General features: G+C 36.6%; 1 protein-coding gene across 3 annotated transcripts in view; it reads left to right on the top strand.

Moving 5' to 3' along the window:
• Positions 1-25011, top strand: part of STAG2 (stromal antigen 2) — a 75773-nt gene that overhangs the window by 22133 nt on the left and 28629 nt on the right. For all 3 annotated transcript variants that reach the window (XM_033072305.1, XM_033072303.1, XM_033072304.2), the window contains exons 2-7: positions 14697-14841; positions 16675-16753; positions 17874-18035; positions 20745-20841; positions 22100-22176; positions 23720-23924. In XM_033072305.1, coding sequence (XP_032928196.1) covers positions 14798-14841; positions 16675-16753; positions 17874-18035; positions 20745-20841; positions 22100-22176; positions 23720-23924 — 664 coding nt within the window. In that variant the 5' untranslated portion in view covers positions 14697-14797. The remainder of the gene's footprint in view (positions 1-14696; positions 14842-16674; positions 16754-17873; positions 18036-20744; positions 20842-22099; positions 22177-23719; positions 23925-25011) is intronic.

The following is a 25011-nucleotide window of genomic DNA, read 5'->3' as shown; positions in this document are numbered from 1 at the left end:
TTAATTAGAGTTAATTGCCTTGTAGACCTATGCAGAGTTCTGTAAATTGAATGATACCTCTGGGTCTGGCGAAGGTTTTTTTTTACTTCTCAGATGGTGTTTGTGTGCTGTGATTTTCTTTTGCTGCTGAACAGCTGTGACTTTGCTATTCTCATGCTTTAGTCTTTCAACTACCCCAGCTGTGTCCTTAGACCTTTCCTTACCATGTAAGTTAAGTTCAGGAGGACCTAATTACTGCTTGTTTGGGGCCGTCATCAGTCTTCTCTGACCTTTTAAAGGTTCGGTGCTGCTGTCTGGCTCCCTCTCTGCTGGGCTGCTGCTCTTACCTTTGTTCCTTCCCTGCAGCGAAGACTTGCACAAGAGGAATTTTACTACTTTGTGGCCTGGCAGGTCTGTCTTGCTATGATCAGCTGCAAGAAGTGCTTACATATCTTTCTGGTGTTTTTTTTCCTTCTGCCTTATTTTCTTAGTGTACTGTGTATTGTATCAGGATCTCCAGTTCTAGGACAGTTTTTGCACTTAGCATATGAAGTCTTAAGTTAATTCACATAGTAATAAAATTTATGTTCTGTAATTAATTTTTTTGGCAGGCATCTGTTTCACAGTAATGAATTGGTAGCAGTTCCTAAAATGTCTGTTGACTGTCTAGAGAATTGTAGGAAAGCTGGCATTTAAAAATGTTTCTCATAACTGAAAGAAGTGGGTAGCTTCATTTTAACCCATCTTTTCTCAGAGAAACTTCAAAAACTTCCAACTGAAATTTCTCTATTTAAATTTTAAAAAAACAGTAGGTTGTCTTTCTCTTGATCACTGAATTTAAAGGATAGTTACTTTCCCTTAATCTCAAAAGCACTCTGAAATTAAAAAAAAAATCATATACTAAGGGTAGAGAGAGTAGTCATGTTTCTTTAAAAAAAAAAAAAACCAACAACCAAAAAAAAGACTATCAAAAAACCCAAATTCAAAATCTGTCAAAGAAGAGCCCAATTTGACATCGTGTTATCTGTAATCACTATTGTCTGCAACACTTAACAGCAGTTGAAAACTGTGGCTCTGATTGTAGGCTCATTTTAGGTTGCTTGCAAGACTAAATTTGTAGCATTTAATGATCTAGGATTTTCATACCCTAGGGCAAGATTATTGTAAGTGTAGGTCAAGCTGAACAACCGCCAGACCTGATTTACACTCGGATAAAAATGTTCTTGTCTAACAATTAGATTGGATGATATTACCTCTTCTTAACTCGTGCTGGAAATTGTTTTTTATATTGTTTGAAGACCAAGGCAGTCAGATGCCAAGAAAGCATCCTGTGAATGGAATATTAGTCTTGCCTTTCAAGTTTATGGGATCACAGAGGACATAGGCATATATATCAATGGTCCCTGTGTATTGTGGGGGATAGGAAACTTACTCCAAACAGAATGTGATTTTAATACATGAACTCTTCTTAATGTGATGTCCATATGCAAGCATCAGTCAATGATGCTGAAATATGAAAAAGAAGAAAAAATCTTGGAAAGACATAACTTTTGATATTAACATTTGAGTCTTCCCAGCCATACCTGCTAAGTATGTTTCAATAAGGTTTATATGGTTACTTCTCCAGACCAGGTGATTGACTAGTAACCATGTTTTGACACTTGTTTTGGTCATGATCTGTTACACTATGACAGTTTTGTAATATATGTTAGATGAGTAATTAAGTGTACTCTGAAACGTTAAATGTGATACGGGCAAACTAAAGGAAGGATGGTAAATGAATTTCAGTCAGAGCACTGTTACTGTAACTAAACAGTACGTGTAGCTACTTTGTCAGGTGATACTAACTTCCAGTGGCATGCCTGCGTAGGAATTCCATTTGAGTTGAAACAAGATATTATACCAATCCTAATTAGTGGTACAACAGCATGAGAATTCTATACTGTTGATTTATTGCCAGAGCAATTCTAAACAGTAAATGACTTTTTGAGTAAGAGCACAAAGTTGGCAGTTTGCATTAGTAAAGATATTACTATAGTACGATAGTAAAACAAGCTCCTTGTTCATCCAGGGTTCTTTTGAAATTGGTGCCTGGGGCATTAAAATGATGACTTGAAAAAATTTGCTACTTGATGATACTGAAGCATCCTAGGTTGTTTTCTGTATAAAGGTATTTAAACATGCATGAATCCTAATCCAGTTACCTAATTTTAAATGTCTTCCCTTTTCCCATGAGCCAACCCTGTGATGACAATTTTTTTTGTAAGCAGATCATGGTTTCAGGAGCTGTGAACTTGGTGTAAGCACTAAATGATTTTGCAGATTCTTACCTTGTTAAGAAATTTTTATTTGCCACTAGGTGTTATGATTTGATGTGAAAGTCTTGAGTGGTGATCACAGATTTCTGGTAAAAGTAATTGGAGAACTAAATGTGTTAGACATGAGTAAGAGCAGAGCCTGCTGAGTTCAACACAGGAGTAATAAATAATTTTATAATTGATGGCTAAGTCAAGGAAACACTGTTGTTAAGTAGATATCTAGGAGAACTGAATAACTTAATATGAAGGATTCAACAAGATTGGAATTGTATTTCAAAATCAAATACATGTTTAGAGAAAATATACTGACTTATGGACTTATTTCAGTGTTGCATCAGTGCACAACATAAAATGGAGTAGAAAGATCAAAGCACCTTGGAAGAGGTATTGCCTGTTTTAAATAAACCCTCTTCTATTCACCTGTTCAAAATACCTGGATTTTAATTTACTGAGAAATGTCAGAGAATGAGAATTGAAAAACTCTCTATGTAACAGTATGTTGTGTTCTCAGTTGCTGAGTTAACTGATTTGCATGTGGGGAGATGGGGGGCAGGTATTTGGTACAAAACAGAGAAACCTTTGCTAGGAGTGCATTTAATTGCAAAACCAAAGCAATTATTGGGGAAGACATGGTGAGAGATACAGCACTTGCATTCTGGTCATTCTTGTTTTAATAATTAGAGGTAATTGCAAACTGATAAGCAAATATTATCATATGAAAACCACAAGAAAGTGATGCAGCTTGTATTATAAATTAAAGGCTGAAACTATGGGGAATGAAGTGTTTTTCCATGCAATTGTTGGACAGCTATAGATTTGTTAGTTTCCTTCTGGTATTTTTTTGAGTTTCCAAACTCAAAGTTGGAAAAGAATCATAATTAAATAATCTGTCTAATTAACTAAAGCTCACAACATTGTAATAAAACCCCCAAACCCCGAACTTACATGTACTAATTATCATGATAATATTATAGTATGTATAACTTACCTACTTCAATATACCCAACAAAAAGTTAGCCAAACTATCAACACAATATTCATAGTTAAAACAAAAAAGAAAAAGACTTTCTCTGTGGCAGTTGACTTTTCCATCCCTCTGTCAGAGGTTACCTCCCATGCTATGAAAGAAAGCAGGATAGGATTTATCAGCTCTTCAGTGTTCTCTGTTTGCAGGTTCAGAATATTAGCTTTAATTGTCACTGCCGATGAGTTGCCATTAATAGATCTGACTGTATGCCAGAGCATATGAAACAGTTTCTTTAGTTTTTTTGAGTTGGGTTGGTGTGGTATTTTTTTTTTTATGTTTTTTTTTTTTTCCCCCAGTGGAATAGTAATTATCAATCTAGTAGTTTCTCCCCTCCCCAATACCATCCTGTTAAGAGTCCTAGAAAAAGCTTGTCAGCAGTAACTGTATCTGAATTTACCACACAAAATCATGAGTATGAAACTGCTGTACAAGTTAAGCTGCAGCTGATGTAAATTCAGTCAACGCTGCAATGTAACATTATTTTATCTTTTGTGTATACTTACCAAATAACTTTTAGCAGGCAGAAATGGTTTTTGGTATGCCCTATAGTGAGTGAGCTAGTAAACTATGATGGCTAAAAAAGGATGTTCTTTTTGTGTTTGACATGAGGTTAAAACAATAGCTGGATTTGTTTCCTTATGCCCAAGATAGCATTTTTGTCTCAGCTGGAAGGAAGAAAAGAGAAAGCAATGTTTAGCATGTGAGCCTTGTTCCGTGTGCTGGAGGTGAGGGGATTGGTACCTCCAGGTGCTGGGAAAGTGCAGGTTGCATACACCTCCAAGTGCATGGGGCAGTTGGGAATTCAGCTCACTGGTGCTATAGGGTGCACCCTGTTCCAGAATGCTCTCTTGGAGTGGGGGAAGGGGGAGGAATCAGCACATGTAGCTTGTTTAAGAGACATCTGGCACTACTGCTTTTATTTTTTTTTTTAAAGAAAATGCAGGAAAAAGGCTGAAAGTACCTTATCTCAACAGCTTTTACTGTGTTGCTGAGCTTGTAAGTCTAATAGTTGTAGTTTTAATATTTTCAGTGTATTGAACATAGCTCAAATAAAATATTTATTATGAATTATCATACAATGTATATGATGTATAATATCATCAGTAAATTTTTAACATAATAAAAATTTAGCTGTAGGGTGTAACTGTCTTGAAAGAGGAGGGAACTACTAGCTTTATTTGCATGATGAATTTACTCAAGAGCAAACTTGTAGGGGTACAGCTTTATGGATTTTTTTTTCTTTTCAGATTAAATGAAGAAGCTGACGATTTAATTTTGGTTGGTTTAACAAGCTTTACTTGTGTATTTTAGGTCTGTATAGAATAGATGCTCCTGTGTAAAGGATACTCTTGCACAGTAATAGAGGCAGTTATAATGGAAGATAATTTCAAAAGGACAAGTCTCAGTAACCTTTTCTTCAGAATATTTTACAAGCATCAAGACTTGCTCTGTGTTTGTCAGATTACTTGGTAAAATGAGATTGGTCTCTACAAAAACTGGGTTTGACAATCTTTTTCATATTAGCTTTAATAAAACAGGCCTGTTTTCTTAGAACACTCTCAGTTGGCTTGATTTTTTTCCCTGCCACAAGTAAGCAATTACAGAGTTGAAGAAATTGATTAACTTAAATAATGCCAGTATTTTTGCAATGTTCTCAAGACATATACAAGTGCCCAGGCTGCTTTCCTCTGGATGTTCACTGAATGTCAGTAGTTAACTCTAGGTCTCTATAAATGAGGTTTCAGTATCAGTCATCTCTCCCACAAAATTATTTTAAGAGAACTCTGTTTTGGAATGGATAAAGAAAAAAGGAGAAAGTTGTGTTTGGACTTAGTAATGGTAATGCATGCTTTTTTTCATCCAGTAATTAATTAATTAATGGGTTATGAATATTCTTCATTGTGGATATATTCATTTCTTTAAATTGTATGTGGGAAAGCCATGCACATCACAACTGCTGTTTCATATAAAATTAGTATTCAGTACTGCAGATCTCCAAACAAACCAATTGGGCTTTTAGCCCAAATGTTAGGAGGGAGAACAAGAACAAAATGTTGGGTATTAAAAATGTTTAAGTTATTACTGAGGATGTATGGAGCACAGATGTTCTGAGGTTGGCAGAGTTGCTGAGATAAGTTTTTAATGAAAGATAACAAGATTTTTATACTTATTTCTTATGTTTTAGAAACGAAACCAACTTTTGCATACATGTGTAGTTTGCTTGAATTTTATTTGGTAAGGATGATTATTTAGGTTGATTGTTGAAAGAGCCTATTGCTTATGAAAGGCTTAGGTTTTAGCAGTCATACTGCTTGGTTTGAATGTGACACAATATTTCTTTCATTTTTTCTTAAATATTCCTTTTCCTTTTTGATGGCATAGATTTTCATTTGGGCCAGGGAAGGATGGACACCAATGGCAAGCTAATGGCAGTGTTTGGAACCACACTTTCAGTGGATTTTCCAGTGCTGCTGTGGGACTGTGGTGCAGCGGTGATGGAGTGGGTGGGTGGGAGTGCACCCAGAGCTGGGTGCAGAACAGCCAGGCGCTGCGGGTAGCCCGGGGAGTCCTGGGCACTGATGCCCTTGCTGTCCAGGTGAGACTGGACCTGTAAAATACAGTAATTTCACGAGTATAAGGCGCACTTCTGAGTGTTGGCAAATTTCCGAACTTTGTCCATGTATAAGGCGCACTGGAGTATAAGGCGCACTTTTTTTTTGCAGCGAGGATCTGTGCGCAGCAAAGTAACGAATTAGTAATGGAATCACAGGATCGCGGGGTTTACTGGCTCAGCCCCGCTCGGGGCCGCTGTGGGCTTGTGCTTCTGGGTTGGCAAATTTCCGAACTTTGTCCGTGTATAAGGCGCACTTCTGGGTTCAGACCAAAATTTTAGTCAAAAGGGTGCGCCTTAGACGCGTGAAATTACTGTAATTTGACTTGTGTCAATATTGTTTTCTGTTTTTTTCTGTGAGTCTCTTTTTGTTACTGTTTGGAGGCAGTTCAAACAGTTTTGTATAGTGTGAAGTTTCAGCTAATAAACTTGTGAATCTCAGCTGACCAAACATAGAAGAGAGTTGGTCTTTTTTTCCTTCTGATCTTGGAAGGCTTGGGATCACCATGAGTACAAGGGGGCTCTACAAAGGACTATCCAAAGTGTGCTGTGACCTGGGCTGATACGAGCTGACTGGGAGATGTGCTTGAGAGATTTTACTTTCCACTATTCAGTAGTTTTATTTTATAGGATTTTCCCTTATTTGAGCCATCTAATACTGTGTCCTAGAATAGCAGCTGAAGCTATTGCAATATGCACTTTTATAGTCCCTCCTCCAGAATTTGTAATCAAATGCACTTGTTCTTAAAAATGCCCGAAGATTTGGGCACAAACCCCTAGTGACCTGGACTTTGTTCTAATGGGAAAATCTATATGGTAGTAGGGGGTGCAGTTGGGCTCCACTAAAGTGAGGCAACTTGCAGGCTCGTATTGATTAGTGGCAGAACAAAAAATAGAACTTGCTAGATGGGGGATGCCTTGTCAGTTGGAAAACCCTGCCTCCACCCTGTGTACTGAAGTAATTCATTGCTGTTGGCTGTACATTTCAACAATGCTAATTCTGCTCAGGGATTTGCTGTGGAGCAGGTTACCTGCTTGCTGTGGACTGTGTATGTCTTCATCCCTGGTTTTTACAAGAGCAAAGATTTTGAGGGGATGTGCAAAGTACATTTTTGAAAAATCAGTATGTGAAGAGGCATTTTATTCTATTCTGTAGTTTAGTTTGGAAGTTTACAGCATTTAGACGGTTGGAGGATGTGCTTGCCTTGTATCATAAATGAACCAGTACTCCTTTTTTGACTGAAGTAGGCATATGTGGCTTTTCCCCCCACTTTTTTCCCCATTTATTTATTATTTATTTTTTTAAAGTCTTGGTTGTTATCTGACTTAGCTTTTATTCTTCCTAAGAGCCTCATTTTCTGCTCAGTCAGACTACAACATCTGGAAGCAATCTATTCTTTGGCAAGGAAAGATGTGACAAACACAATGAGGTGTAACTTCTACTTTTGTTATCTTACCTTTGCGTTTTTTAAGACATCCAAGCCCAAACTATTTTAAAGATATATGGGAGTTCCAGGTGCATTTTAGCAGAGGTTGGGAATATTGTTGGGCAGGATCATTAGACTAACACAGGTATTTTCACCTGTAATAAGCATAATAGTTGCATTTACTGTACAGTTCAATAATCTTTCAGATATTGTAATGCAGGTATTGAGTGTTTTAAAGCCACTGACTGGTCAGTGTGAATACTAGTTACCACTATAGAAATTTCATAGGACTCAAGCAGTAACAGTGTACTTCTGTTTCAAAATAACATTTAACTTCATTAAAGATATTGATGTTATTAATGGTACTTTAATGAGCAATCCTATGACCGTGAAACACTCACTGTAGCAACCTCTTTTACTTCTGTAGTAGTTGTTCCACATATTTAATAAAACTTGCAAAAATCAAAAAGTTCTCAATGAGGATTATTTGGTGGTGTAGCTGAGATTGCCAGACTTATTAGAAAGGTCCTTTTATATTACTCACTTTTCAAGTCTCTAAAATTGGGATAAAGTCTCAACCTGCACTTTAAATTTTAGTCTGACTTCTTTCATATGCCATTTTTGATTTCATTCATTTTTTTTTCTTTAATTCTTCCTTCTTCCCCCTCAAGATTTTCCTTTCACAGCATTAAACTATGAAAATGAATTTTACTTTGTGTTGACCAGTGTGTGCATTACCTCTGGGGGCCTGTGTTTTCATGTCCTTGACTGTTTCTTGGCTGACTCTCTGAGGTTCTGAGGGTCCTCAGCTACTCTCAACCGGGCCTCTGTCTGAGGGGTGGTGAGAGGTGAATGGTTCTGTAGCTACATGTGCTGTCTGCTGTATGATAAAAATGGAGGAAATGCATGTGGAAAAGGAGTAGGGAGAAAGCTTTGAGGAGACAGCTGAGACTGGGCAGGTGCCCGATGAATTTGAGACAGAGGGTACTGTCACAGCTGATGTGTGCGGGGCTGCTGCCCCCTTGGCAGGGTGTGAGAGAATGCTTGAGCAGTTAGGGTCTAGTGCATGCTTAGCCCCACAGAACTGCAGGCTTTTGGCATTGGCTTCTCCCAACAGAAGAGTAGGAATCCTGACAGGAACCATGCAAGTCCACCAATTTGCCACGTTGTTAAGAGGTCCTGTGTCACAGCAGAGCACTGCTGCTGGTGGTGATGCTCTGACCCTGGAAAAGCTCCTTGTTGGTTTTGTTGTGAAGGTAGAGTTCAGCTGCCCATGCCCATCCAGTGACTTGTGTGGCTGCAGGAGGTGTTGATTTGGTTGGCTGATCCAATGGAGGGCTAATCATGGGGGAAGGAAATGGTTTTGGTTTTATAATTTACTTGCTGCTGGTTTTCCTGAGTGCCGGAAGGAGCAGAAACTTTCCCGTGTGTTTAGAGAGGAAAGGAAAACCTACTGCTTTCAGTAACAGCCCACGGTGTTGGGAAAGCATGTTCTAAGATTGCTCTTTCCCACTTATTCAGCAGACTTGTTGTATGAACTTAAGAGCAAATGTTATAAAAAATGAATAAAGAGCAGACCGGGAAAAAGAACTGTAGCGATGGCATAAAGTCAACAACCGTCATAATATGGCTTAAAATTTTTTGAAAGATGGAGAGATACATGGTCCCAAGTGGTGTGGAGAGGGTGTAACAGCTGGAAGTGGAAGTTAGGGAAAAAACAAGTAAAGAAAGAGACTGAAAAGATAAGAGCTGTATCAATTCAGTCATTTAGGTTGTTGACATGTTAACTGTTCAGTGGCTTTGGCACAGTGGGCTGGTCCTGTGTATATTGACTGTGTCTCCCTTGGTAAGCAAGGAAGAATGTAGATTGATTGTGTCTAGTTCAGGTCTTTCTGTGAAGGAATTGCAAGTCTCATTTTCTAAGCAAACAGCACAAATCCACGCAGATAAAGGTATTAATTGCATTATTGTTCTGTTTAGTCTTGATTGCAACTTCTTAATATGATCAAAACTGGTGATAGGTAATAACTAATATTAAAGTACAGTTACATTACAGAATTATACTTGAAGTATCTTTTCTGTATTTTACTCAAATTGCAGAATTGCTTTGATGCTTGTTGGCAGCTGAAATATTAGGCTGTGTACTATTAGTAGAAATAACACACTCGTTGAGGTCTGTAGGGAATGTCATGCACTTGTTCAAAATCTTGCTGAAAGTCCACTTACAGAGATAAAAGCAAAAGGAGTATGAAGAAGCAGATTTGTCTGGGGTTTGTTTTGGTTATTTCTTTTTCCCCTGAATAACCAAACCTAATTTTATCAAACAAAAGGTTAGGCACATTCTAGCTAATCAGAAAAAAGGGTGAGAAGTGTAGTGCAGCAGATATTGCCTTTCTGTTCTGAAATAATTAAGGGAAAATACTGGACATATTTCTGATCCTTTATTTAAATTTTATCTGACTAGCATTTTAATTGTTGCTGCTGCATAATTGATCCTGAAGCATCAGCATTTCTCATTCATGGATAGGTAAATAATTCAGAGATTAACTTCAACCATACTCTTCAACATCACTGTTTGCGAAGTTCTAATTTTCTGAATGAAGTGAGGTTCTTGATTTTACAGGTGACTGGCTGAATTACAGGGGAAAAATCAGTACATCTCTGACATTATCCAAATCTTTGTCCTGACCATGTAGCCATTTTTTAAACTTTGCATCTCTGCCTTCACAAAAAAAAAAACAAAAAAAACTGTTTTACTTACTTGCATTATAAAACTTCCAGATGATAGATGACAAAGGCCCAACAGCAACCAAAATAGACAACCTGTGTAGAAAATGCTCCCCAGCCAAAACCTATCTACCTGAAACCTCACAGTGAGCTTGGTCAGTAACACTGGAGTTACTGCATTTGCACAAGTGTACAAAGCAAAGACGTTTTGAAAAGTTTTTGTGATTCTTTATGGAGTGTGTGTGTATATATATGTATATAATTAAGTACCTTCTTAGAGCAAATGCTGCTCACTGACTTGCATTAGTAAATCTGTGCATATAATAGAAATTGTGGGAGGACAGGTAGCCTTCAGCAACTGCTGATGACAGCATATGTGTTATTGTGTGAATTGTGCTGGTGAATTCTGTCAGCTTTTGGCAGAGTCAACATTTGGCCAGTGTATTTGATTTAATCAGAGCCATACCTAAATATTCATGTAATAGAGACAAATAGCCTTTAAGATTTAAATCTGCTTTTCAGTGCATATGCTTTTGGAGTCTTCGTTTTGTGCTTGTCTCTTGCTTTTAGCAGTCAAATTCTTTTAAGTAGAAATCCCTCCTACATTTATAGTTGGAAGCATTATGTATGATTACTGTTGCTAGACTGCTCCTGTTGTTCCAGTAGGTTTTTTAATTCATTAATGTTTTGTTAACAGAGTTTTAAATAGCAAGGTACAATAAAAGGATACATTATTTCTGCTCTTAAAATGTTTTTTTTTAAGTTCTTGTTTTGAAAGCTAAATACTGAGACTAGTCATAGCAGCTATATGGATTTCTGTCTTTGTGAAGTCATTGGAATCAAACATATATGTGCCTTTATTTCACAAAAGATGAAGAAATCCTCTGGTGTCTTACCAATCTAAATACAAATCTAAAGGAAATGTACTACAATATTTTTGTAATTTTAGGAATCTGTTGTAAAGTTTGTTGCAGAGAAATAACTAGGTCAACCTCTGGATGACCTGTCTTTTAGAGTTTCTTCAGTTAGCTTTAGGCTAGAGCTCCACCTTGTGATCCTTCAGCAGGATACATTTTCTTTTTATAGTTAATAATTTAATTATGATTTCACAAAGTCGAATGCTTTTCAAAGTCTTCACAGGCTTGAGAGATTTCAGTATCTGCTTGGGAAAATTAAAGTTTGAATTCTGTGAACATGTCAGAAAAGAAACTCAAGAGCTGATTTTTATGATGCAGTTTGGTTTAGCGTTAACTTCCTAGAGTTCATAAAACAGTCTGTTTATTAGAACACATTTATTAGATAATATGGACTTGCACTGTTTGGAATGACATCTGCAAGGTTTTAATTTCTTTCTTTTCAGACTTCATTGTGATCTATGAACTTGATATATTTTAAAAGTTTTGGTAGGAAAATCATTAATATAAGCATCCTTTCTTATTGGCTTCCTGAACTGCATGCTTTGAATGAGTCATCCAGTGTGGGCATGAAGAAGACATGGCTGGTGGTAGTCTTGTATTTCCAGAAGGCGTTTCATGAGATGATGGATTTTGGAGAATGACCAGTGTCACTCTTTTCCCATAACAAAACAAGAGAACAGGACATAAAATTGGAAAGTGATAAAGTCAAGGCAAAGAATAATATGCCCTTTTGTAGTATGGAATTTGACTGTGGGAGTTCTTGGATGGAAGACCCTCCATTGAGTATTAAATTCAAAAACTATTTGGAAATACTAATGGAAAAAATAAGGTGGTATGAAGTATAGGGAAAGCCTCCCTGGCCAGCAAAATCCCTGGATTATTTCTGGATGCCAGGAAGGTATTCAGGGAAGCTTTGCTATAAAGGAAATAGTGTTCTTCCTTGGGCAGCTTCTCTTGGCTCTGCCGGAGAGGGCTTACTGGACTGGGTTGACCTTGCTGGCTGAGCATCAAAAGACTTCATTCTGGATGTGTGTAAATCTTGTAAAATTGCTCTTTACTAGGACAAATGCAAGGGGTTTTCTGGTCTTTGCTGGGACTTAAGCTTGACACCTGAGATCGCTTGCACTCTTCCTTTGTACACTGTTGCTGGGTGTTCATCTCTAGCTTCTTTGTTTTCCAGAACACCAGGATATAGTTGCATTCATGAGGGCTAAGTTCTACCTTCAAGGAAAAAAAAAATCAATCTCAGTAGTTTAATGCTTCAGCATCAAGCATGAACTTGATATGTCTGTTCTGTTCTAGGAGATGATTCTAAAAATGCCGTGTTTTCTCTCATGCTTTGTGGTCTGTACTAAGATGAACAGTTCTGACAAGAAGTTCAAGTTGGTGTGAATGGCAGACAGTTTTTGTCTCGTTTGATGTAGAGAACAAGTACTCTAACAGTTTGCCCATTCCTTTTCATAGTTTTGGGGTTTTTTTCTTTAATTTCTGTGATTATTAGAATTCATTGAAATTTTTGCTAAGTTTGGTAGGATAGTATGTTTAGGTTTCATACAAGGAGCCAATTTGCATGTAAGAATCCTGATTGTCACTTTAGTAAATGTCTTGCCTCTTAACATTAGAAAACATAAACTGGAAATAATCAAATGCTAACATGTTGATAGACAGGTTGAACTTGAAGCTGGGCAGTGTGGTTTTTGAGGTTTGCATCTCTGCTTTGTACTGGGACTGAATCACAAGCATGCCTCAAAAAGAATTTGTGTAGATTTTACCTTTCTTCTGTGTTTTTCTTTTTCCTGTTCCCCCCTCCCTGTACAACTGACAACTGAGTAGGTGTCAGCCTGCATTAAAGTGTGACCTTTTTCCCAAGTTTGAGTTGCTGATTGGAATCAAAGTAAATATTAAGAGATAAATAAATACATTTAAAAATTCCAAAGTGTAGGACTTTGCAATGTGTTACCTTCTGAGCATGGCATTTCACAGACTGCCTGGATGGTTAACAGCACATTGCCACCAAAGAAGGGAATTTTACCCTTTCCTCCCCTGCTGGTGGCTATGCAGTCTTGTGTTTCCTATGCCTTGACTCTAGATATCTGCTGGTGAACCAGTTTAATTTGAGAATCTGGGGGAAAAACACTTCTTTGCCCTTTTTAGTGGGGACTTTAATTGGATGATACTGAATTGGCAGAGCCTACAAAGGTGAATGGCTGGGCAGGGGCTGTTACCATGCCTGGCACATGGGTTCTGCAGGGAATGTAGATGGAGTGCATTGGTCATGTGCCTGTGTGGTGCCTTTAGAGAACGGAGGAAAGCAGTGGCAGAGGCTGCTGCCATTCTGCAGCATGATTTTTCTGGAAACTTCTTATCTTCTGTCGTGTTTTGGATGGAGCATGCTTTAGTAATTGCATACTGTCTTGAGACTGATCAGCTTGAACCTCCTTGCCTTTGCCACTATTTATTTCCACTGTGGTTTTCCGCTTTAATGTAATTATATAAAATGTGAAGAAAGAGAATGTAATAAGTTCTGGGTTTATGGTTTCTCTCATCTCTCTAAATCCTGGAAGCTATAGTGGCCCCTAGCATTCAGAATAAGCACTTGCAGGAGAAAACCTGTCCAGCCTCTCTGCCACATGCTCAGTTGAAATGCAGACTCTGGAGCAGAGCTACCAGACTTTGAGCAACATTTGTTTAGCATGCCAGAATTAAATCTTTCCCTCAAATACCTAATCACTCCAGAAAGCTGTAGAGTCAGCAGAGTGACTCTGAAGGTTTTCCTGCTTGGTATTCTGTCTTTAAAATACCTGAACGTCATGCTTTCTTAATTTCACTGTGTAAGAGTTTTCCTGGGGAGCCAATTGATGTAGAAAACTTTAGCCTGGATAGCTAAAACTTGCTTTTGAAGTATACAGGGTGATTTTTCCCCCCCTTTAGAATAGGAAAAATAAGATAAAAACCTAAATTTATTATAATGAACAGTATTATAGTGAAGTTTAAAACAAGTATTTCATAAACTTTCGTTTTCTTGCTCAAGCAATTGTTTCCAGTGTTTTCCTTTATACTATGTGGATAGTATTATCTTCCTTGATCCTCCTAAGGGACTTGACAAATGCTTCAAATGTTAAGCCTGTTGTAAGTCTAGTTTATCAGCTCTGGAAGGCATTGTGGGTATAGGAACTTGTTGCAAGAGCTTATATTTATGGAAAATTGCACGGAAGTTGGCAGAATGGAGATAAAAAGTTGCTGTATATAATATCCTGAAATGTGCATCTATTGTGCTTCAAGTTCAACATCAAGTTTGGTTTTGTCAACTAAAAATTACCCAGTGTTGTCAGTTTTGGGCTCTGCGACTTAGAGGTGTTAATGAAAAGCATGCCAGTTTGCCCATCCTATTCAGAAAATGGCTGGTGGGTTTTTGGTTGTTTTTTTTGTTTTGTTTTGTTTGGAGTTTTTGTTGTTACATTTTGTTTGGTTGGGTTTTTTTACAGTGTTTATGTGTTACTACTTTACTGCAATGGTTTTACCACTTGTGGAGTCACTTTGTAGTAGGATAATGAGGACTCAAAGTCTTTTAACAGGAAAAAGTTAGTTGGAAACATGATAGTGTGATCTACATTTTCTGTGTTTCCAACTGTTTTATCCTTCCATATGTGGAATAATTTTCACTGTATTTTTTGATTTATTTTATTCTAGAAGTTGTCTGCTACGAAGGAAGAAAGAAAAGTAAGCTTGCCCTTCAGACTGCTTTTTGAATATATTTCTAATACAGTGGTGTTCCAGAAGATGATAAAGAAATGATAGCAGCTCCAGAAATACCAACTGATTTTACTCTCCTTCAGTAAGTGCTTTAAAAATTCGTAGTTCTATTTGTAAATGTACTGTCTCTGTTTTGTGTTAGGGTTTACTTTCTCTTGGAAACAAGGAAGGATAATAAAGGGTAGTGTTCTATTTTTTTTTTTATTGAGATGTTGATAAAATCATTGTTTAAGTTTTTTCTTGAGTATTCAGCAGTAACTTAGATTTAAAAAATACTTTTAGAAATCTGATTTTAAATCAAGTAGTTGAAATATTTGCACCCACTGGGGTGGGTCACTTAATATTAAAAAAATATGTAATGCCAAATGCTTTAGTTAAGGCCAAAGTAATGGCTTCCCTCAGGCATCAGTTTCTCGGTGTTTTTGTATTTTTCCTAAGCCTTTTGTTTTCCCACAGTTTTTAAGAAATAGACATTTGAGTTTCTGCAATTTAGAATTAGGTACAGATTACACTTTTGGATACAGAAGTAAAGCGATTATTTTAAGCAGGCCAAAATAATCCAGTGCATCCCCTTTTATTGTCAAGGGATTGGCATGGATACATTCCTCTAGGCTGTTGAAATGGATTAACCTGGTTATGAAGTCTAAAAAGATGCAAAGCTGCAGTTTTGTATCAATGAGTTTGTGTGGGTGTTTTTGAGTTAGAAATAAATTTGGTTTAATATGAAATAATGTTTTTACAACTGTTTATAATGGTCTTGTACTCTGTGGATACAGCTTATTGCTTAGTTAAATATTTGAAATTTGTATTTAGTTTTTTCCTGTGAAAATAAGAACATCTAGGAATCTTCAAAGAGGAAATTTTTTCCACCTTTTTTCTTCCATTCTTCCCCCCAATGTCCTGGTTTGCAAGCTTCTCCAATCTCTATGAGCTTACATAGTCAGCAAAATCAGACACGGCAGAATCCATGTCAAAAGGCAGCATGCTTCTTTCAGACACTTGCAATAGTGAGAGACTAAGTTTCTAGAGTGTTTCAGAAGGTTATAAATTAATCCATAGGAATGAGTCTCCTGTGCCTCTGGTCATCTTTCTGATTGTTTTGTTAATTGAACCAGGAAGCATGTATCAGAGATTTGTGATAGCAGCTGAAATTCGTTGTACTGCATTTGTTGTGTTAAAATGATCTCTCGTAGCATCATTTCAGTTAATTTCTGTAGGAAATGTAGAAGCAGAGAATACACAAGCCAAGCATTCTCTATTAATAGTTCAGGTCATTTCATACACCTCCTGTCAATGTTGCAAATCAAGGATTTGTGTATCAATGCAGTATATTTTAATATGTAGAAAATAAAACAAATGAGTTTGTGTATTTAGTATGTTTTTACCTTATGAGCCTAAACAGATCTACAGCTTATCTTTTTGATGAGGAACCTCACCTAAACTACTTTTCTGTACCTTTCAACATAAGTGCCAACTTCTTAATTATTTCCAAAGTTTCTAACAGCATGAAGAAATCTGTTGATACCCTTTGGTTGTCAGGGGAAATGATGGTTTTGAGTTTTTTCTCCTTCTATTTTGTTTAAGTATTTGTGGCCAATATTTAAAGCTCTTTGCTTTTTGAGATGTTGTCATGTTTGTCACATGTCAAAGACATGGTTCCCAACCTGCTGCTATTTTCTACCTACCCTCAAACCTTTTAGTCTTTGTTGCTTGCTTTCTTCACAGGCACATTGTTTGGAGGAGACAGGATAGGCTGCCAGTGTGGGGATATGCTCTATTCCTCAACAGTAGGCTTGGGAAAAGTTTCACTGTTGGTGTTGACTTAGTGGACTAAGAGTATACTGTGATTTTATATAGTATATTTCAGAATGTTTTTGATGAAATGTGTGAATGATTTGTCTTTTTATCCTTGCAGGGAGTCTGAAACACACTTCTCTTCTGATACAGACTTTGAGGATATTGAAGGAAAAAACCAAAAACAAGGCAAAGGCAAAGTATGTTTGATCTCTAGGGATACTGAAACATTTTTAGTGTTATGAATTGAAGAGTTTAACATTTGCTTTAAAGTTGAATGAGCAAGGAATATTTTCTGAAAATGCAAGTGTTCTGTGACGAGAGTTCATATTTGTATTTGCGTGGAAATGCTTCATCTTGACTATTTCTGTGATACTTTATTAGTGCTCTGAAGGCATGAGGGAGGTAGGGGAGGAAAGGATAAGCTTTGATTTGATCAGTCTCTTGGCATGTTTTCCATCCTTACTTAAATTCATCATGTATTCTGTGTCTCTTAGTTTGAAAAGTGAACAGGACAGTAATTCAGTTAAAAGGGGTTTTTTAACAGGTTGCCAAAAGGAGGTTACAATAGTGGAGTGGGAGGTCTAAACCCAGCCTTTCTCTCCCTTCCTTGGACATTTGTCCTTCCCCCATGCCTCTTACAGATTTCACAGCCACCACGTGTGGCTCCTTCCCTGCAGTGCTGGCCTGGGCTGTGATCCCTCTTTGGACACCCCATGAGCCGGAACCAGTGCAGAGCACCTGGTTGTTGAGAGCTGGTGATATATTTTATACAACAGTCAAATAATTTGTACTTAAATGTTCTTTCTTCTTTCTGTAAGTCATAATTGATTTGGGAAATCAAACACAATGACACGTGTCTGCTCTTCCTCATCCCCCACTTGCCAATATATATTGAAATGAAAAAACAAAAGATTAATGAATTGAAGAGGAGGCTTTGTGATGTGTTAAGGGAATCACCTTAGCTGTTTTGAAGGAAATACATATAATCTGTTTTACAATTGGAACAAGAGAAAGTACATAACACAGATCTATCACTAATCATATTTTTAGTGGCTAAAAGATTTTAAATGAGAGAAAGAGGAACCTGTAGAGTTCTTGCTGGTCTTTGTATCACTCAGGATCTGCTGAGTTCAACTCAGATCTCAACTTCTGAATTTTTTTTACATATATCTATACAATCATACACATAGATTTATATAAAACATTTTAAAAATATGTTGCTGAAAATCAAAGGCCTTGTCAATATAGATGTTTGTTTTTTGGTGGGTTTTGTTTTTTTGATACTTTAAGTAAAACCTCTTGTGTCTGTGATTGCAGACCTGTAAAAAAGGAAAAAAAGGACCAGCAGAGAAGGGAAAAAGTGGAAACGGAGGAGGGAAACCTGGTGGTCCGAATCGGATGAATGGACATCACCAACAGAATGGTGTGGAAAACATGATGCTCTTTGAAGTAGTTAAAATGGGCAAGAGTGCTATGCAGGTAAGACCTGGGATACCTCTATGACTTGGATGCAGATAGAATTTAATTTTAAAATATAATAATATTTTCTTCTACATGCAATTTAATCAAATGAAATCCAAAGTAATTTTTTTTATTCAGATTGCTCTTTTTACTTGTATATAAGAATCAAAATAAAGTGGTTGTGCTTTGTTGATGTTTGAATTTGAATTAACTGATTTTTCATTTCTAAATGTTATTAATGAATAATCACATATGAAGTGAATAAATTCATACTACAATTCAAAGTGTCCTGAATGAAGAAAAGTTATTTTAGATTGCATAAATTTCAAGTTGTGGTAACTAAACACAAATGTGGTTTAGACTTATTATTGTCATAGAACTTAATAAGAATCTGTAGTTTTTGCATTTTCCGTAGAGCTTAGATTATCTGAAAATAAATAGTTGCCTCTCTCATCCAAAGTAAAATCACTAGCTACAACTTATAGGCTCTTTAAATTTTCTGACCCAAATTCTAGCCGATTACAGTATAGCAATATACTCTGACCAAGTCAACTTAGGGGAAATGTAACCCCTTCAAGTATCTACATTAGGCATTTACCCCACTCTGATGTCAGACTGCTAAGAAATACAGCACTGTTTTTGTTGTTTTTTAAAAAATTAATAAAGTCACTAAAGTGTGTGCTTGTCTGTGAGTCTCCCAGTTGAGAGACTCACAGACAAGCCTGTCAGCCACGAAGCTTTCCTGCTGACTCACTCATGGACTCCTGGCAGTGTGGAAGAAAGGCTGTCTTTGGGAGTGGAAACCCAAAGTTTCTCCTGTAATACACATGCAGGAAGCTGGGTTGGTGTGCAGTCCTCTCAAGGTTTGCAGGCTACTGCCTTACAGCTGGGGACAAGAACAAATTACTTGGATTTATTTGCACAGAGAAATTCTGATTCTCCCATCATTTTCCTCCTATCATTTTGTTCTATTTCAAAGCAGATTGAAAAACAATACTTCTCTAACTGTTGCTCTGTGTGCACCTTGTTCAACCAGTCACCAGTAATTGTATCTTCATGACTTTTTAACTGTTTGAATTGATATACAGTCAAAATATTTTGCTTTCCAAGGGCAAAATGGACCTTTGCCAGGTCTGATTACTCTGTTGAATTGAAAAATTGATACCTCAATCTCTGTCAATTTTTTAAACTTCAGTAGAAAAAATTTCTCAAATTGTTTTTAAACTAAAGTCCATTTCACCAGTCAGAGTACAAAGTTTTCTCCATGACCCTCAGCGTTTGCTTATCGAAAAATGTTGGTAATGATTTTACGTTAACTATTTTAAGTTAATTCCGTTCTGTACCTTCTGAATTAGTTGACAAGGTGGTGATAAGTCATAGGTTGGACTCTAATGACCTCAAAGATATTTTCCAACCTAATCCATTCTGTGATTCTGTGAATTAGTGTCTGGTCCCTGGCAAAGAGAAGTGGTTAATTCACAGAGACAAAATATTTCAAGAAACAACTGCTTTGCTGGAACTTCTTTAAACTGAATAGATTCTGAAAACAAGGCTGCCTAATTGAAATATTTGTTCCATTCCTATCATTCTTCAGTTCTTGCATAGTGACCTTCTTGAGAACCCAAGTTTGTTTTCCCCATAGTCAATTCTTCCCTTCAGTTCAATGCACTCAGGTCCAGTTCATAGGTTCTGTTCCTAGTGGAAAGACAGTTTCACTTTGAGTTTTTCATTCTCTTTGTTGTGCTCACGAGTTATGCATCACACTAGAAACAATTTTGAGATTCAGGGAAGAGGGATTTAACTGTATCTCTGTACAGAAGTTTTTTTCGATGGCGACGTGCTTTATTTGTTCTCACAACAATATTGCCTGGGAGAGTAAGCACTGAGAATTCAGACAGGAAGCTTTGGAGATTCTGCATAGTCCAACTATCTTTGGAAACTTTGAATTATTCCATCATATAGTGAAGGGTACTAATGTATTAAAAAAAGTCAGACCTGAGAACCTGAAACTAAAGCAAGTTTCTTGTTACCTGTGTTAATAAAATTGTTTAAACCTGTGCTTTTATGACCTTGGTGGTAGATGGTTTGTACTCTACAAATGGATGATTAAAACATAATTGCATGTAAATTCTGTTTTCTCAAAATGATTATCACAGGTTTAATTGCTTCACATTAAGGTCTTTTAATAAAATGTGCTTGTTCGTATTTGGCTTAGTGACTGCAGAGTAATTAATGTCCATGGGAGTGGAGGGCAGTGCTGTTCATCCTGTTATGGCAAATGTGGATGAAGCAAAGTTCATCAAGGGGGCACATTTTTAAAAGAATATAGGGAGTTGTAGCTGTTGGAATTGAATGGACAAATAGTATCTTCAGAGAAATGTCAATGGCTTGGCAGAACAGGGGGAAGGTGTAAATAAAAAACCTGGTTCTGTAAAATATCCCAATTATTTTTCCATTCTGCCTTCAAAAATGTTACTGTAGGAGTATATGGTATTCCTGTGCTTCATGTTCATGTGTCAGTTTTGTACTGGTATATGTTTATAGAATGAGTTCTTGAGAACATATGGCAGTAAAATATCATTTAAACATTTAGTTCTGTAGTAATCAAAAAAGAGGGTCCCAGTTATTTAAAGGGATGAAGAAGAATGACTTACTGGAAAACAGTTAGGTAATAACAATGTCTTCACTTTATGAAAACTGAGCAGTGCTTTTTTTGTTTTCTTTCAGTCTGTAGTGGATGACTGGATAGAGTCATACAAACATGACCGAGATATAGCACTTCTTGATCTCATTAACTTCTTTATTCAGTGTTCAGGCTGCAAAGGTAAGATGCTGAAATGGTTACTCATTCATTTAAATAATGTTATTGCATGATTCTCTATCTTTGCTTTCATACTACTGAGGCTGTAAGACTGCTTAATCCCCAGAGCCTAGTTTACATTATCAGGTTATTGAAGTTAAGCAAGTATTTCTAAAGGTGGGAGCAGGAGATTTAGAAATCTTATACTGTAGTTTAAAGTGTTGATTATGCCTTTTGTATTTACAGCAGATAGAAATCAGTACTGGTACTTAACATGTGCTTCCTCCTGTGTTCCTGCTTTCCTTATTTCAGAAAATCCTCTCTCCTATCAGTGTTAGTTCAACTTGTTTAATCTTGGAATTCTAATTTGGATGTACCTATTTTTTGTCATAAAGATTACTTCATAGCTTTTTTTTAGACATTCTTGTTTCAAAAGATATTATGGACAACCTTATGGTAGCCTGTCTACAGTAAGGTTGTGTTTCCATGTATTTTTTCTTTATTTTCTGGTTTTTCTTTCCTTATTTCCACATCCTCCCTTCTTTTACCTCTCACCTTCTTTTGAAGAGAAGGCAAGAGAACTTGCCTTGCAATGTCACTATGCTTGATAGAGGAGAACTGGATGTACTTTGTTCTGCTCAAGTTTCTCTGTCCTGATAAACTTTTAACATATAAATCTCCAGAAAGCTAACAGTGTTCCTCAGAGGTTATCTGCGCTTTCAAGAGTAGTGACCTTCTGATTTTTGTTACAAGATAAAGCTGCAGAATCTTTTAATGTTTTCTGGGATGATCCTTGTCATGAATTTTACAGTAAACTTTGGGAGCTCTAACAATTTGAGACCAAGGCAAATAGAAATTGCCTGAAGGCACTCTGCTTACTACAGTGCAGAAGATAATAAGTGGTAACACAGCTGTTCAAAATTGTCTTGCATCATTTAGAATCTTGAGTCCCAAAAGGTCACTTCAGATGGTGTAGTGCTCACTGATAGAGAGGTCTGGCACAAGTATCTTTGAATTCTGAGCATGAGTGAATGAATAGATGTGTGTGTACATGCACACAAGCATACTTCTTAAGAAGGATAAACCCCACATAAAGAAATGCTGCTAAATACTTGTTATACATGGATGCTAGAAGAAAAGAGAGAAATTTATTAAAAATACACTTGTGTAATCAGTAGGCTAGGTGAAAATGGGTTATTTTGACATTGTAGCAGGAGGTATGTCATCTGCCATCTACAGCTTTCTTATTAACAGTGCTAATGACCTAATGTCTAAATTGTAGGAGTTGTTACAGCAGAGATGTTCCGACATATGCAGAATTCTGAAATAATCCGAAAAATGACTGAAGAATTTGATGAGGTAATTTAATGAAGTGATTATGAATTAATTTTTATTTTCTTTTTACCTGTCCTAATCTTGCTGGATTACATTGTTAGACATTTGTTTCAAAGATAAAAGACTTAAAAAAATTACAGGATCTTTATGAAAGAAAGCATTAAACTCTCTTATGTCACTGAACTTTATAGGACTAGGAAGTAAAGCTCTGCATGTATGCAATTTATTAATGGTTTAAGAAATCAATGTTGACTTTTAAGTTTTAAATAGTGGGAACTCCCTACTGTGATGGTGCTGTGGGGATGCCTCTCTATCTTGCTGTTTATATAAGGCCTTAAATTATCTCTAGAAATGGTCACTAAATTTATTTCTATGCATTCATTAATCTACAAATTGTGGAAATTTAATTATTCTCCAGTTGAAGACCAGTGCTTTTTCTTTCATGGCATTTATAGGTTTTTTCCCTTTAAGTTGTCACTTTCTCTTCCATAGAGTGTTCTGGTAAATGGGATATATTGGGGGGTTTTATTGGTGGGTGGTGGGGTTATTTTTGGTTTGTTTGTTGTAGTTTTTATTTTGTTTTTGTTTTGGGTTTTTTTTGTTGGTTTCATTTGGCTTTCATTTGTTTGTGGTTTTCCTGGATTTGAGTGGTGTTCCTTTCATCCTGTGTTCCAGAGAATGTAAATGTAGCTTTAAAACCTCCTCCCCAAATGTGTCTCGTACAGAAACAATTCCCTCCAATAATTAAAAAAATCCATAACTTCAACTGAGGGGAAAATGTAATATCATTTTCTTTAAAAGGATTTTAGTGTTCCTTAAAACTACCTCAATGCATAAATAGATTTGATTACTCTAAGGCAATATTGTGTGAAATTTGTAAAGCCACACCTGGGACTGTTGGTACATGTTGCTTTTTTTTTTCCTGAATCACTATGTTATGCTCACTTTTTCTTGTAACAGAATTCTAATGAGCAGCTCTCAAATTTCTAATCCCTTTTCATGGATGCTTTATTTTTCAACCTGTATTGTTGTTCAACCTCTTAAAGAAATGGTTCACAAAGGCAATGCCACAGATGATTATTTTTTTCTTCCTGTCATTTTACAATTATTTATGAAGACTCCCATATCAGGACAGGACACACATTTGTTATATTCAAGGTGTTGTAGTAGGTAATTTTATGACTTCAGAAGTTTCACTTGGATATGTAAGCATTTCCCTGTAGACTTTGTTATGATCCCAACCTGTTCCTGAACTTGTCACCTAACTGTTCATGTGATGGTTCTAGTGCAATGAAGCAGATTTCTAAGATAAATATTTTTTCCCCTTTTTGTTTTTTTAATCAAACAGAAGAGAAAAACTAGTTAGAATGTTGTCTTTGTGTTACAACAGGTCTCAGCTGCAAAGTATATTCATATTTATGGAATCATATTCTTCTGAGGTATCATTTCTAAGGCCTCTGAGATTTTGGCTTTAAAATTGTAGCCACCTCTTCTTAATCTTTATTTAATGAAATAGTTTCTAAGATGTTTGAAAGAGTTTCCTGTTTCCTTTTGTGTGTTTTAATAGGATAGTGGAGATTATCCACTAACTATGGCTGGCCCCCAGTGGAAAAAGTTCAAATCCAGTTTTTGTGAGTTCATTGGCGTACTTGTCCGACAATGTCAATACAGCATCATCTATGATGAGTACATGATGGATACTGTCATATCTCTGCTCACGGGGCTGTCAGACTCGCAGGTCAGAGCCTTTCGGCACACCAGCACGCTGGCAGGTCAGTGAATTGTATTAATTTGGGTACTGCTTACATTTTGTGTTTTGTGTTGCATGGGACAGAATTACTCTGCTTAAACTTCTTGATATTCAACATTCAACTTGTGTTTTATTGTGTGATACAGTTTTTTTCTAACGCAGCTTGCTTCGGGACAACTTTTTATCTTGGATTTCTGTTACTGAGAAACACAGCACTATTTAAAGCATTCTTTGCTAGCTGTCTGATACTTAATTTTTATTACCTTTAGTAGAGAAGTAAATAGAAGGAAAAATTTCAGTTGCTTCTATTATTTTGTCTTTGGTCATAAATAAAGGTGTAGGTGTTTTTTAGTCTCAAATGCAGTTGAACTTGTTGTTCTGCTGTGCATTAAGTCAAACAGAAGCTGTAGTTTGTTGGATGCAATTTTTACTACAAGCTTAAATTGTGCTACATATTGAGACCATGGTGCTGTGTAAAGTAGCATTTCCAGTCTTCACATTAGAAATAATTTAAAATTTTTTCACCAGTAATACAGTCTCTAAATTTCTTTGTTTTATGTAATTGACCTTTTCACGTAATGTTTTCCCCAATGTGTTACATTTTTATGAGTTAAGTATGGAGTGTTTCAAAGAAATATGTCTTTGTATGGGCAAAGGCTTGAACTTCTTGGATAAGGAACTCCTAAACTTGCACTGATTACTGAGGAAGGATTGTGAATGGCATTGTGTGGCTGTCAGTTTATGTGAGGTTATTGTAACAACTTACTTTGAACTTAGCCTGTGCATGTAACTGAGGTTTTTGGCACACTGGAAGTAATTATTGTTAGCTTCCCTTGACCTGGCTGATTTACAGCTGGCTTCAGTCCTAACTGTCCTGTCAGTCCTTTAGTATCCTTGATAGCTCTCTTGAATATACATTAGCACACTGCAGATGGGGTTGCTGCTGTGTGAGATTTCTTCCAGCCGGCGCATTTCTTACGGAGAGAGGAATAAGACCTTTCATTTCAGGAGAATATACGTATTCTGCAGGATCATCAGTTCTGACTGTTGTACAATATGACTAATACAAATTCTAGGTCTTAAAAAGCAGGTTTTTATAGTCTTTTTTT

This window comes from Catharus ustulatus, chromosome 14 (genome assembly GCF_009819885.2).
Source record: "Catharus ustulatus isolate bCatUst1 chromosome 14, bCatUst1.pri.v2, whole genome shotgun sequence".
Taxonomy (NCBI): Eukaryota; Metazoa; Chordata; class Aves; order Passeriformes; family Turdidae; genus Catharus; species Catharus ustulatus.
Note: the sequence above shows the minus strand (reverse complement) of the source record. Positions and strands in the feature narration are given on the sequence as shown.